Consider the following 15227-nt stretch of genomic DNA (forward strand, 5'->3'; position numbering starts at 1 on the left):
GTCTTTCATTTAAGAAGATACAAGTCTGAGCTGAATGATGCTGTAATCAGAAAAACATGGCTTCTGCTCTTTGAAGGAAACATCAGATGCTGGTTTAGTGGGCCCATATGGACCGCTGGCTTCGTTTCGTTATAGAACTGCATTGTTTACAGGGTTTTCGGGGAAACATGGCAGTTTGGAGGGAAGGAGGGATGAGGATAGATAGATAAAGACAGAGATGAGATGAGTAGCCCCTCAGTACGTACCCTACGGGCTCCTAAGTTGGTCTTCAGATCCTACTCTTGCCTTTTAAAGCGCTGCTCGACCCCAGGCCCCCCTCCTCCTCCTGTAGCAGACAGGCACGCTCCTTTCATACGGCCCAGCGAGGGCACTCCGCCCCACCAAGAGCCGGTCCGCTCCGCGCCAAGACGCAGAACCCCGACCGGGTTCTCTGTGAAAGCTCCCCAGTTCTGGACCGGTGGGCTCGGTCGGGTCGGAGAGGCAGACTCAATAGAGGTTTTGAAATCACGCTTAAAAACACAGCATCTGTTAAAATGAACGCCGTCAATTAATGATTCTGCTTCATGTCTGTGTTTTATTGGTTCACTGCTCTTAATGCTGCCTGCTTCACTTTTATTTTGTGTATTTTATCGTTTTGCTGGAAAGCATGCTGCAATTATGAATGCACTCGAAATAAAAGTTTGATTTGATTTGATAGGATCTGAAAGACTAGCCCCAAGCAGATACACAGGCCTGCAGAATAATAGACCTCTCTCTAGTGGATCTGCAATCCCTATTGCGACCTGCTGTTGCCGTTGAAAACCTGTTGTTCATACTTTCTCCAGAAAGCATATTCTCCGTGAGATTAGCTACTTTATAAAACCTCTGAGTGAAATCAGACATTCCAGCGCAAATGACTTTGACTCGAAATGCATCAGTATTCTGTTTCTTTTTCCAGTGCTGTTCGCTTTAATGGCATCCTAACTTTGATCTCTCTTTCATTGCACACAGTAAAGGAGCTGGGCCATGTTCAACTCTCACCATTTCCCTTTCTGCTTTGGTTGGCAGTGCGCAGACCAGACCAAACCAGCCAGAGATATGTAATCCTCCCCCCCCCCCTCCGCTCCAAAGGGCCTGTGCCACCACAAACTCTCAGGGCTTGGTTTATTTAAGAAATAGCTTCACACCCTCTCTGCATGTCCAGGATCCCATTGTTCACAGAGTAAATCCAGAGAGGCTGTCGAGCACACAGCTACACTAGTCGGCCGTAAACCTCTTCCTGATGTTTAGGTTCTGAACGCAGAGGACGGGAGGAAGAAAGAGAACGACTGTTGCAGGTTTGCGTTGATCCCATTTGCTCGAGAGAGAGAGAAAAACGGGCATATTATCCGACAGTGTCTTTTGCGAAGGTTTTTTACATTTTTCTTATTTGTACAAAAGGGGATTTAGAAGATGCACGCTAACCCAAGACATGAACCCTGCTCTCTCTCGCTCTCTCGCTCTGTCTCTCTCTTTCCCTCTCTCTCTCTCTCTCTCTCTCTCTCTCTCTCCCTCTCTCTCTTTCATTCTCTCTCTCTCTCTCTCTCTCCCTCTTTCAAAACTATATACAGGATGAAGAGCAAAAGCCCTTGGCTGCCAACACTTCAGTTTCACTGTCTGGACATTGTTGATGTTAATTTGACTGGAATAGATGGGTGGTAATGCTGTCCATCTTGTGCTGATTGCAGGCTAGCCCAGTTAAGGTTCATTTTCTAGGCTCTTCTGTCAGCCTCAATAGCCTCAACACTCCCATGCTCAAATGTAGACTTTACATGGGCACCCTTTCAAGCTGAAGTCCATGTGGTCTTTGGGTCTTAGTGGTGTAGTTTGAACCTGATCCCTCTCCGAAGTGCATTTTCTGATCCCCTGTTATCACTCTCTGGCATCTTTGGACTTAAATTCTGCTCCATTGTTTGTTTCTGCATGCCTTTTCTCGTCCTATTCAATCCCAATCTGGATTCTGTTTCTCTTTCTCTCTCTCACTATTTCTCTCTGTTGCTCTCTCTCTCTCTCTGTCGGTCTCTCTCTCGCTCTCTTGCTACTTCTCTCTCTCTCTCTCTCTTGCTACTTCTCTCTCTCTCTCTCTCTCTCTCTCTCTCTTGCTACCTCTCTCTCTCTCTCTCTCTCTCTCTCTCGCTACTTCTCTCTCTCTCACTCTCTTGCTACTTTTCTCTCTTTCTCTCTTGCTACTTCTCTCTCTCTCTCTCTCTCTCTTGCTACTTCTCTCTCTCTCTCTTGCTACTTCTCTCTCTCTCTCTCTTGCTACTTCTCTCCCTCTCTCTCTCCTGCTACTTCTCCCTCTCTCTCTGTCTCTCTTTCAGACCTGTTAGCAGATATTTGGTTGCGATAGAGAGGTGATCACATGACCCGGAGAAGTGAAAGCATACCTGCGTGCCGTCTCTCTCCACGCCTGAGAGAATCAGAAAGGGCTCCAGAAGAGCCGGCGATAGGGCCCCTCCTGACCGAACCAGAGCTGTCCGTCTGGGCTTGTTGTCTCGCCGAAACCTCAGTCCTCCACCAGCGCCTGGCCCTTTCACTTCCATACCTCCGTGTCCGGTCTCTGGCGTCTCACCTGCTTCTCTGTGGTCCAGGAGAGTGGACCCCTGCAGCTGGTGACCACATATCTGATGTTAGATCAGACCATCTTGTTACCCACAACTGCATTCTGTCTGAGGGAGTAAACAAATAACAAACCCAATGACAAAGCCCTTAACTGATGCTGTGCCAGCCGTGCTGCAGCCCCACATATTCATCCAGTTCCCGGATGTGGAAGGGTTTATTGGAAAATTACAGTCGCTTGAAGTGCTGAATGACTCCAGAAATTCAGATTTGTTTTAAGGAAATTGCTTCACTGCAGCTTTAGAAAAGAGCACAGTGATATTAGTGAGGGCCTGGTAGAATCCTAAAACAACATGTCAAGGTTTTGTTTGGCTCAGTCCACGGCTTTTGCTCTTTAACCAGACTTAATATAGGGCCTGCATCAATCCATACAACGAGCCAGGGCACCTAAGAGCAAAGAGATTTGGCCCCTCGAAAAAAACTCTGTTTCAGTGTATTGAAAACAGCCATTGTTGTGAGTGAGATTCTGGCTATCTCGGAACACGGTGGATCGGGTTTGAGGATCGGGATTGGACGGCGTCGGTTGTGAGTCTGTGATGGAGACGTGGGCCCCTTTTCCCCTTATTAGATCCCCTCAATGTGTATCGGAGTGTGTCGGGTAAATGGCCAGGGGTGGTTTCAAAGCCCGGCTCATCTGGAGAAGGAAAAGCCCGACTGGACTGAGATTAATGCAATTGGTCGTGTTTGATTATCATCAGGCATCATGACAATGTATAATCAAATTGTCTTTTTTGGGCCGAGGTTAATGCTGAACCGGTGTCTGTATTTTCTCAGATTGCAGCCCTTTTTTTTTAGACTGAGGTTTGGTGAGACTCTGCTGTCCATCAACAAGGGCCCAGAAACTGAATTCAGACATGGACTAATTTGATATGTGTATTAATGGAATATTGGCAGCATTTGTTATTGCACACAGAGGTCAGTGTGGCTGTTCTTTCAATTAATAAACGTGTTATTCTCTGTGACAGTCAGCGCAGTGTAAAGCTTCTGCTGTGTGATCAATGAAGACATGTAGTTAGCTACTGCCTGTGCCCGCTGGGATAAAATGGTCAGGATTCTACTCCTCTTTTGTGTCAGTGTCACAACAGCCCTAACCGTTGGGACCATCTTTCCTATGTCACTCGTCTTTGTCCGCCGCACGCGTTGCGCTTAACGGACCGCGGGCCCACCCCTTGTCCCGGCTCGGTACCACAAGAAGGTCCACGCCGTGGGAACCGGCCCTATCATTATCTCCCAGCAGATGATGTCATCAAGACGCGTCCCGGCGGACGGAGACGTCTCCGCGTGGGCGTGGCCCCCGTCTGGTAGCCGGCGTGGCTGTCTGCTCCCGGAGGACACGCCCCCCGTCACAGAGGAGCCGGGGGGTGACGTGAATCCGCTGGGGGATGTTTTTTGCCCTGGAGGGGCGGTGGGGGGGGGGGGGATACGGTGAAGAGCAGGCCAGGCGTCTCTCTCTCAGCACAGTTTTAAGATGTTTACTCAGTTGTCGGGGGGTGGAGGAGTGGGGGGCGGAGGGGGGACTTGTTGACACGCTGACCCAGCGTTATCCCTCTCCCGGGTGGACAGGCCCTGGAGGAGCGCTGGTTCCCGCTGCCTGCCTGTCTGCCGCGGTCCCAGGCCCGGGGACAGGGCAGCAGGCGTGGGTGTGTGAGAAGCACCAGGCGTACCGCATGCTTCCCATCAAAGACACACTCTGTTAGATGTTGCATACCCCCCCCGAAAAACAGACAGCGCTCGGCAGATAACGTCACATGTTATCGTAATTCACATCAAATATCTAAAAGTGTTACAGACAGCTTCCACCCCCACCCTATCCACCCCCCCCCCCCCCCACCATCCGGTTTTTGGGAGTCTTAGCAGACTGGAGCGATCGTTTTTTTAAGGGGAGCCTGGTTCTTCAAGAGAAATAACCGTCCTCTGGCTGCTGAGCGAGGCCCGTGTACGAGCCCCCCCCCCCCCCCGAGCCGGCCACCCCGGTCTCCAGCGGGCGCCGTTGCTTATTGGCTGTCAGGAATGCAGCCTAGCAGGGAGATGTGGACATAAACAGCTTCACGGGCTCCGCGCTACAGAATGGCGTTTCTGGACGTTTATTTACTTAGCATGTGTAATGTTTTGGTAACGGCCCGTTCGGCCCGGGTTACAAGTTGTAATGTAAATATTGCACTGTATGGAAAAGAAACTATATTTAAAGACTTGCCATATGTTCTAATTACTGGGGAGAGAGAGAGAGAGAGAGAAAGAAAGAAAGAAATATTGGGGATACTGGTTGCTTTTTTTAGGCATGTTTAAGCGGAGAGAGAGATTAGTATGTTAGTGGACTCTGGGCTATGAGAACGAGAGAAGCATCTAGAAAAAGAGAGAAGGATCTAGAAAAAGAGAAGGATCTAGAAGAAGAGAGAAGGATCTAGAAGAAGAGAGAAGGATCTAGAAGAAGAGAGAAGGATCTAGAAGAAGAGAGAAGGATCTAGAAAAAGAGAGAAGGATCTAGAAAAAGAGAAGGATCTAGAAGAAGAGAGAAGGATCTAGAAGAAGAGAGAAGGATCACGGTGCACCGGAGCTCTCTGGAAAACCTGTAGCCGAGGAAGTTTTGAATGACCGCTTTCAGCTCCGTCGCCGTCCTTATCTCCAGCATCTCCCCGGAGATACGCGGGGTTGTGGGGGCTTTGTGTGCCGGGTCGAAGCCACGGTCAGAATGGGCTGTGTTCTGTGTTGCCTTTGGCCCGACATCAACTGGCCACTTGGAGAACATGGTTGGATGTCAATACATCCATTGAGTGGATCACTGACAGAACAGTTCTGTTTAGAACCAAACAAGTTCTTTTCAGCAATTTTGAAGGCATTTCATGCCGTTGTTACGCAGACAACATTCAATTGTACTTTTCTTTTAAACCTAACAAGACTGATAATTTTAATGTATTGCATGATTGTTTGTCTGCTATTAAAGAATGGATGGCCAGTAACTTTCTTCAACTAAATGCTGACAAAACTGAAGTTCTCATTGTTGCTGCTGACAGCATTGCTTCTAAGGTAGCGAGCTATATTGGGTCCCTCAACTGTAATCCACTCGAACCTGAGAAATCTCAGTGTCAACTTTGATCAGGCGATGCACCTTGACAAGCACATCAAGTCCCTGACCCGTACACTTTTTTTCCACCTAAGAAACACTTGCCTCAGCAAAGCATCCTTGGAGCGCTTCCAGCTGGTCCAGAATGCCCCCACCAGGCTGTTAACCCGGTCCAGCAGAACTTCTCATATTACTGCTCCCTGCACATGCTCCCAGCAGGTCACTGAGGTCTGCTGACCAAGCTCTGTTGGTTGCCCCTCTAACCAGGCTTAAAACCAGAGGTGACAGAGCCTTTGAGTCACCCAGACTGTGGAATGCTCTTCCCCAAGACTTGAGAGCTGCAGCCTCTGTGGACATTTTTAAACAGCAGCTAAAAACACTTTTGCTTAGACAGGCATTTGTTGAATTTCATGCCCCGTGAATTTATCTATATGCACATAAAAGAAAGAAGACCGGTATTTACCTGCACTGAAGCCATCCTTCCAGAAAGTCCATTGAGGTAGCTACAATCTTCCAATCCAGTCTGCTTCACGCATGTTTGTTATCATATATCATATCATTTTTCCCATTATTACAGCGAGTGAGTGGGGAGTTGTGGGAAGTGTGGTTCTTAAAACGCAGTGCCGATTTTATCACGACCAGAGAGGCTGCCAAAGTGCCGAGATATCTCATGTAGCTTTAACTTGGCTAGTTAATCTAGAGTCAGCAAAAATGCGACACTCATTGCTAACGTAGGTGAAAACATTGGTAGCCTAGCTCGAAGTCACCAGTCGCGCAACGCAACAGACGCTGTTTGTGCGCGGGCGGATTTGAGCGGAACCGAACCCAGGCGCCCTACGCTGCTTGGCGTGTATGGAAACTCTTCCCTCCCTTGCAGAGTTTAAATGTGTATTGTCTGGTCATTGTGTTTCAACTTGTAATTGTTTTAGCTGAATGCTATTTTATTCTATTTTACATTTTGTTGTCTTTGCTGTATGTGATTTCTCTGTATTTGTTGTTTGTAAACTCAACGTCTCTGTAAATGAGGGTAACTTCAGAGTCCTTTTCGAGTGTAAATAAAGGTTTGAAATGAAATGAAAAAAGCTACAGCATGCCGGTGGACACACAACCTAAACTCCAGAGAGACATTCCAGAACTGCAAACATAAACTGCTTAAATCTCTCTTGGCTGTTCTACGTGAACCGAGCAGTGAGCTGACCTTCCAGACGCTCCGTCTCCTTAGTTTTAGATACTGTAGTTCCGACGAAGTTCTCCTAAGGTTAGCATGCCAGCTGGGCTCAGAGGCCTACTGTTAGCGGGGAGAGTTGTCACAAACCACCTGATGGATGTGGAGCAGGAGTTCATTCGGCCTGCCAAAGGCTACAGCACACACACACACACACACACACACCGTAATTGCAGGAAAAATCTAACTGTTAAAACATAATTTTCTGTTCCTCCCCTCCCTTGCCAGGACATCAATCATTTTTAATCAGAGATGTCTTTTTTAGTTTTTTTGCCTTTAATTCCATGGCTGTGGGAACAGGTGGGCCTATAAACATTTTCGTCTGAGGAGATTATTGCGAAGGACACTGCCTTTGGAATAATTTGATCAGCCTTTCTGGATCTTATTCATCACTGGTCCGGGCTGTGGTCATAGCCTACCTAATATGGGAAAAGCACATGTAGCTGTGAAGTACTCGGGGGGGGGGGGGGGGGGAGGGGGCGGATTCCCGCCATCACTACAATACGAGAATTGCCTCGTTAGAGTCCCTTGTAACCAGCCCTCTAAGTGCACAGTCGTTTCAGTGCTTAATCACATCATAACGACTTCAAGTTCATAGCATTTCCAGTGTTGGTTCGCAACTAACCGTCTTTTAAAGTCTTCGTCGCTCCTACATGAGCTCTGTCAGACCGTGTGATCTGCAGGGTGTCGGAGAGTCCGACGTATCTCCCCTGTTGGCTCTTTCACACATACACAGTTGAAATGTTTAAACGGCGGATTAATTATGTTCCACGTTAGCTGGCCACGTTCCCTCTCCCGGTGTTAGTTATGCGGGACTACGGCGCGGGCCGGGCCTGATTGATGGCTCAACTTGTGTTAGCGAGGTCCGGCCGTAGGCTCGCTGGCTGACCCAGGGCCCGGGCATGGGGGCTTGCCTTTGAAGTGGCACCTCATTGGGCCTGCGTTGTGGTGGCCTCTCCATTTGTCCCACCTTAATCCCCCCGTGAAGTGAACCCTCATAAATCACGCCGCGCTGCGTTTCCAGGAGCAGCCCCCCCCCCCCTCCCCCCACTTTCTCCTCTCCCTCTCTCGCCCTCATCCCTCTCTCCTCTCCCTCTTAATCCTCTCCCTCTCTCACCCTCATCCCTCTCTCCTCTCCCTCTTTCTCCTCTCCCTCTCTCGCCCTCATCCCTCTCTCCTCTCCCTCTCTCGCCCTTATCCCTCTCTCCTCTCCCTCTCTCGCCCTTATCCCTCTCTCCTCTCCCTCTCTCGCCCTTATCCCTCTCTCCTCTCCATCTTTCTCCTCTCCCTCTCTCACCCTTATCCCTCTCTCCTCTCCCTCTTTCTCCTCTCCCTCTCTTACCCTTATCCCTTTCTCTCGCCCTTATCCCTCTCTCCTCCCTCTTTCTCCTCTCCCTCTCTCACCCTTATCCCTTTCTCTTCTCTCTCTCTCTCTCCCTTATCCCTCTCTTCTCTCCCTCTCCCCCTCTCTCCTCTACCATGGGGCCTACTGATCCTCAGAGTAACCAAGGGGGTAGCAGAAGGGTCGTTTCGGTTTCCAGGGGCAGATTTAGTGTGATTTAGATTTAGTGGGGTTTAGCTGCGTGGTTTTTCACTCGTCATATACTTTGTGCGTTGTGCTTGCTTAAGAAACAGGCTCCATTGCTGTCCCGCAGACATAAATTGTCTAGATACTGATGGCTTGCTGTATCAGAAATATGGTACTAAGTGTTAAAGTGCAAACAATGATTTACTAACCCAGTTAGTACAATCCAGATGCCGTCGTTTGTCTTTGTGTTGTTCACAGTTAAAAGCACAGGAAAGCCACTTGTCCCCAAGTCACTGATTAATAGGATAGTAGTTATTCATTTATACTGATTTATAGCTTATTAGTGACCGCTGGTAGTTGAACGGCTCGGTAATGATAGACCCTGGTGGAAACTGTGTCCCTCAGCGTGTGCTGCAGAGAACATGCCAGAACAATGTTATGGAGAACATGAACATGGCATATGTACTGTAATAACCCATAACCCCAGATATTCTTATTTTCATTCTTAAGCCGGGTTCACATAAACAGCCAAGACTGGTTCAGGCAGTTTTTGAAGCTGCTTTCTCAATTCCTCTAAAGTTCTAAAGACTTGATATGATGAATCTTCCAGACTCCAATTTTAGAACAGGCATTCTAAAACGACAAACATTGTAAAACTGCTTTAAACCGTCTTGTCTGTTGTACGTGAACACAGCTTTAGTGACATCAGAAGCGTCGACACAATTCCCAACAAGCTCGGCGTTCTTTCGACAACCGTCCCTTCTTTGTAAACCTGTCATTCTTGCAGTAAAAAGTTACACATTAAGTTATTTTTACCGTTCTTATCAAAGCGTGGCCTTCTATACGTCAACTAAAACAAAATGCCGGAGTTGTCAGCTGACGCCCACCTGTAGCCCCCCTCTCCCTCTGTGTGTGGTGCTGGGTGGCGGGGCTTGGGTTGGGGGGGGGGGGGGGGGGTCGTCCCTCGGTGGTGCTGGTTGGCTGGGCCGGGGCTGGGGGGATGGGGGGGGGCTTGGGGTCCTGGGTGATTACAGCCCTCTATTAGGCCTAGATTAGAGCCTGGCTCTTTGTCTTCCCACTTCTACGGCTCACGGCTGGGCTGCCGAACACAAAGAGCTCCGGCTCCCTTTGTGAGCGCGCCCGGGGAGAACCGGGACCTCTTTGACCCGCGGGGGAACCTGAGGACCCCACCGCCGCCCGCTACACCTGGCCGAGCTCCGCAGCGGAGGAGAGGGGAGAGGGAGAGGGATGGGAGAACAAAAAGGAAGAGAGAGGGATCTGAAGGAGGAGTGAATGAGAGAGGATGGAGGGGGAGATGGAGGGAGAGAGAGTGAGCAGGAGGAGAAAGGGAGAAGGGGAGAAGGGAGGGTTTGGGAGGAGCAGTGGAAGTGAGAGGAGAGTGGGCTTCTCTGTCCAGGTCACAGGGCAGACCCAGGGGTCGGGCTAGGGGTCAGGGGTCGAGTCGGGGCAGTGTGTCAGAGGACCTCGCGCTCACCTCCCCAGCGTGTCTACAGAGGAGCTGTTCATCAGCTGTTCATCAAAGGCTTCAGAAAGCAGCCGTAAACCCCCTGTAGGTCCCCCACGAATCATCAAACAAAAGGATCATAAACAGCACAGCCATGTTTTCTCCTGGATTTTAAAGGACCTTCGTAAAGATTAGAAAATCCACGCACTGTCCCTTTATGTGACCACAAGCCTCGCTCCTTGCTGTCCACAGCTGTCATGACAACCTCAACCACTACACAATGCTCTTAAAAAGTGAAACGCTCGGGCCGCGACACAATAACCTCTAAAACGCACACACACACACACACACACACACACACACACACACACACACACATGCGTGTGTGGCGCGCCATGTAATGCAACCTGATAATAGCGACATGCTCCTCCCTGTGTGTTCTCTGTCCATCTCCTGCTCTCCTCCAGGGAGATGAGGAGACAGAGGGGGAGGGGGGCTGGTTGTAACGGCGGTACCAGGCCCGGTTCTTTTGGAGGAGGGCGCCGTGGCTCGCTGGGAGGCTGAAAGGAGAACTTGTTTATATTGCAGGTCACTTCCTGGGCAACAACACGGTGATTGATGTTCTGCGGAGTCAAGGGTACGAGGTGGAGCACACCCCTGCTGGGCTGCCCCTTAACAGGTAATAAACACACCCTGGCTGTCTTCACCCTACCCTACACACACGCACGCGTGCTCGCACGCACACACACACCCTTAACGCTTAACTTCCCTCACCTTATCTTCTATGTCCTCACCTTTCTTTACCTACAGACGGGTCTCACACACATGCACGGTCGCATGCACGCACACACACACACACACACACACACACACACACACACACACACACACACACACACACACACATACACAATTGTGAATGATGAGATGATGACAGACAGAGAGAGAGAGAGTGAGTGTTGCCGGAGGCAGCCTAAAGCTGGTCTGGAGGGTATGAAGGAGCTGCAGCCTGGTTCTGGCCTGGTTCTGGCCCGGTTCTGGCCTGGTTCTGGCCTGGTTCTGGCCTCTGAAACACAGCTTCCTGCAGCGATAAACAAGCAGAGGGAGCACAGAGTCGTAGCAGCGTTCGCTTCACTCCGCCGGTTAACGCCGAGGCTTGCGGCCTTCGCTGGAATTCAGCGTGCGGCCGCTCTCACCACTCGAAGGTCAACATAGCTTTCAGGGGAACCGTAGAACTTAACTGCTTGAGAACATCCAGATCATAAAGAGCTAGACTACTGTTATTTTCTGTGTGTGTGTGTGTGTGTGTGTGTGTGTGTGTTTTTAACAGTCAGACACACACGATATCATCTCACCCCACCTTTACGATGTTCCTGTAGGCACACACTGATTTGCCAGCGGAGCTGGAAAGGCGAAGTAGAGTATCTCGCTGTACCTCAGATTTGTTACTTATTATGAATTCTTAAAACTTGGCCCTGTAAAATTGGCACACCATATTTTATCACTTAAATTGGTGTACGGTTACATGGCTGGCTGCCTCTCTCAGTGCACCCACTGCCCCCGGGCATGTGTGCTATTTATTTATTTTTGTCTCCCTGTTTCACCGACTGGATTTTCAAATGGAAATCATTTTCCAAGTAAGTGCACTCCTAGTTTGTGTAATTTCACCCGTAGACCAAAAACAGATGTCGAGTTCTGCTCCAGCTGTTGTGAAAAATGTGTTGTCTTCAGATTCACCAATAATTCACCAGGAACTCACTAGTAATTAGTCTTTTATTTCTCCCCGCTTGAAAGATGACGATGTCCTCACTTCATTATTCGGCTGATCCAAGTATTAGTCTTATATTCCCACGCGGGAGACATCAGGCAGCCGACGCACGTCATTGGCCAGGAATGGCCTGTAATCCACTAATCACATAACGGCTTTGATGTGGATGTTTTGATGGGGAAAACGGAAATAACTAGGTTGTGTCAGGGGCAGCGCTATTGTTTCCGGCGAAGGGTGTAGCGTCATTAGCGTGCGTTTCTCCTCTCGCCAAGGGCCATCCGAGAGCTACCGCACGCAAACTCGGATTAGCGCGCCTCTCCGACCTCCGCTCATTCCTTGCCGGTTGTTTTGGGAAAGGTTCGGTCTGTGCGTCTTTTGTTTCCCGTCGACATAATGCGTCCTTGTGGGCAAACTGACCCAGACCGCTGGGCCCTAAGCAGCCCCGAACAGTACCACCTCAAACGGTACCACACAGACTCAAACAGCCCCCAACAGACCCCCACGCCCCCCTCCCCCACCCCCCGACAGCCCCCCACAGCCCAAATAACCCCCGTCCACTTAATCAACTACAGAACCTCCCCTGGGCTCCTCATTCACTCACGAGTCAAACGGGGTCTTTGTGTGCCCCCGCCACACTCAGCTCCACAGCTCCTAACGCAAGAGTAGGAGTTTTGATTTGCGAGGCTGCAGTTGAAACGCCGCTGACTGGGTCGCCAGGGGTCGCCCGGGTGACACGACCACGTGCGGAACGATGGCTTGTAGATGACGGTCAACCGTGCAGCTTACCAGGGCTTGTCATATGATGTTACGGCCTGTCGTAATGGACGAAATGACTATTACTGTAGGTAATATGTGTGGACAAGCGGGACGTACAGACGACAATGCGACCTCCTATTAATTGGTAAATAAACTGCACTTATATAGCGCTTTTATCCAAAGCGCTTTACAATGGCCTCTCATTCACACACACTTACATGGCAGCTGCCATGCAAGGTGCTAGTCTGCTCAATGGGAGCAATTTGGGGTTCAGTGTCCAAGTGCCCAAGGACACTGTGACATGTGGACAGGAGGTGGGATTCGAACCGCCGACCCTACGATCATTGGACCAGCCGCCCCACTTGCTTTTCTACGCAGAGAAGCGGTGCTAGGACGAAGCAGGCAGAGCTGATGGGTTGTGTGTTGTGTCTGGGCTCCAGCCCAGCGTGGCCGTGCGGGGGGGCGATCTCAGGGCCTCAGGACCTCGTCTCTCTGCACCTGCATGATCAGGCCTCGTCACGTCAGCGGCGGCTCCTATCTCACACACTCCCCACCACACAGACAGACAGACAGGTAGGCAGGTAGACACAAACAGGTAGGCAGATAGACACAGACAGGTAGGCAGACAGACAGGTAGATAGACACAGACAGGTAGGCAGACAGACAGGTAGATAGACACAGACAGGTAGATAGACACAGACAGACAGACAGGTAGGCAGACAGACAGACAGACAGGTTGGCAGACAGACAGACAGGTAGGCAGATAGACAGACAGGCAGACAGACATGTAGGCAGATAGACACAGGCAGGCAGACTGACAGACAGACAGGTAGGCAGATAGACAGACAGGCAGGAAGGCAGACAGAACGAAAGACAGACAGACAGACAGGCAGGCAGAAAGACGGTCAGTAAGACAGGCAGACTGATGGGAAGACAGGCAGACAGACAGGCAGTTGCAGATCCCAGGAACTCAACTCCCGCCCGGCAGAGTGGAGAAGATGGTGAAGATAGGTTTCACCCAGGATAAATAATCCCTGCTTTATCATTGGAGAATCTAAGACTCGTCCCACCCCCCTGAACTCAAGCCTCGAGTGAGTCTCTCTCTCTCGCTCTCTCTCTCTCTCACACGCATGCATGCACACATGCACGCACACAAACACACACACACACACACACACACACACACACACACACACACACACATAGTTATTATCTTTCAGTCTCTTTTTCTCCTTCACTTTCATAGTCACACACACACACACACACACACACACATAGTACACACTGTAGTCACACACACACCCACACACACATGCACACACAAACCAGGTCTGAGGTCAGTTCAGTTTCACATCCAGGACTCAATAAACCATTCTGCATGTAAGTGTAAAAATCAAACAACTTTTGTTGCTAAAAGCTTCTCGTCAATCTTATACAAAAGCATTTGCAATAATTCAACTTTTGAACGGACTGTATTGACCCCAACTGTGACACGCACTCACACACACACACACACACACACACACACACACACACACACACACACACACACACACACACACACACACATTTTTCAAAATGAATGGGATCCAAGATTGGAGGAGACACTAGAAGCCTGGAGATGGGAACATTCCATCGTAAATATGCACAACCAAGCGGACAGCAGGGTTTTGGCGTCCATGTTTATTTGCCTCAGTGCAGAAGCCGTGATGGATTCCTATAATGTTTTCATCAAACATCATTTGAAGCCACATGTACGGTTGAGTGTGCGTGCGCGCGTGTGAACGAACATGTCAGGGATGGTTGTGATTCATCAAAAGCAGATGTCTTTGAAAAGAGAAATAGGTCTCTTAGTCCCCATTACTACAGGCTATAGTAGGCTTTAGGCTCCATGTATTGAACTGATTATCCCCCCTCTCTCTCTCCCTGTCTTCCCAGTACTCAGCTATGATATCACCCGTTCGCTCATCATAACCTGAAGCATTATGAACGCACTGAGAAGATGTTATCTCCTTCCCATGCCGAATAATGTTCTCCCTCCATCTTGGCGATTCTGCAGGGGGAGATCGTCCAAGTCGTCCCCGGAGCGGGCAGGCCTTTCCCCGGGTCAGGATCCGGAGGAGCCCCCTCACCTGGAGCCTTTCCTCCACGAGCTCCACGAGGACCGGCAGCGCCCCCTGGAGGACGGCTCCCTGCCCCACATGCTTCTGCCAGACAGCCTGGACCTGCTGGAGAAGGTGGACCGCAAGCTGAAGAAGAAACGGCGCAACAAGCTGAAGAAGCAGCGGCACCGGCAGTTCAACGAGCTCTGGGTCCGGATCGAGGAGAGGTGAGAGAGAGAGAGGGGGGCGGGGCTTGTTTCGAGACTCGGGGCTCGTTTAAACTGATCTCTGTACCGATCAACGGAAGAAGGTATCCCAGAACCCCCTGTGGAAAGCGCTGAAAAGTCATCGCACATTCGTCCCGTCACGCGCGCTTAACATTGGGAAGGGCACGGCAGGGGGTGTCGAATTCGGACGTCCCGTGCGAAGAGTGTCCCGTCGTGCTTCGCCATGCGTGCTCCTCGGGAAGGGCTCAGGCGGAGTGTCGAGTTCGTGCGGCGGGAGGATAATCGGTCCGGGGGGGGGGGGGGGGGGTTCGGAACAGGACATCTCAGGTGTCGGCGCTCAGCTCCAGTCTGGGGAGTAATGGACGCTGTCTGTAGGATCTCTTAACTGACACCCCCCCCCCTCCTCCTCGCAGGCCTGCAGGCTCCAACAGCCTGGTGTATCAGATCACCCCCTCCTC

The 15227-nt window shown here is 50.4% G+C and overlaps 1 protein-coding gene across 1 annotated transcript in view; it reads left to right on the forward strand.

Annotated features, from left to right (window-relative positions):
* Window positions 1–14773, forward strand: part of trabd2a (TraB domain containing 2A) — a gene marked incomplete at both ends in the record, with an annotated part of 36532 nt that extends 21759 nt beyond the window's left edge. Inside the window, 2 exons of the mRNA XM_084442343.1 lie at window positions 10505–10595; window positions 14500–14773. Coding sequence (XP_084298469.1) covers window positions 10505–10595; window positions 14500–14773 — 365 coding nt within the window. The remainder of the gene's footprint in view (window positions 1–10504; window positions 10596–14499) is intronic.
* Between the last annotated feature and the right edge of the window lie 454 nt (window positions 14774–15227).

The sequence above is a fragment of the Borostomias antarcticus genome, assembly GCF_949987555.1.
Source record: "Borostomias antarcticus genome assembly, chromosome: 8".
Taxonomy (NCBI): Eukaryota; Metazoa; Chordata; class Actinopteri; order Stomiiformes; family Stomiidae; genus Borostomias; species Borostomias antarcticus.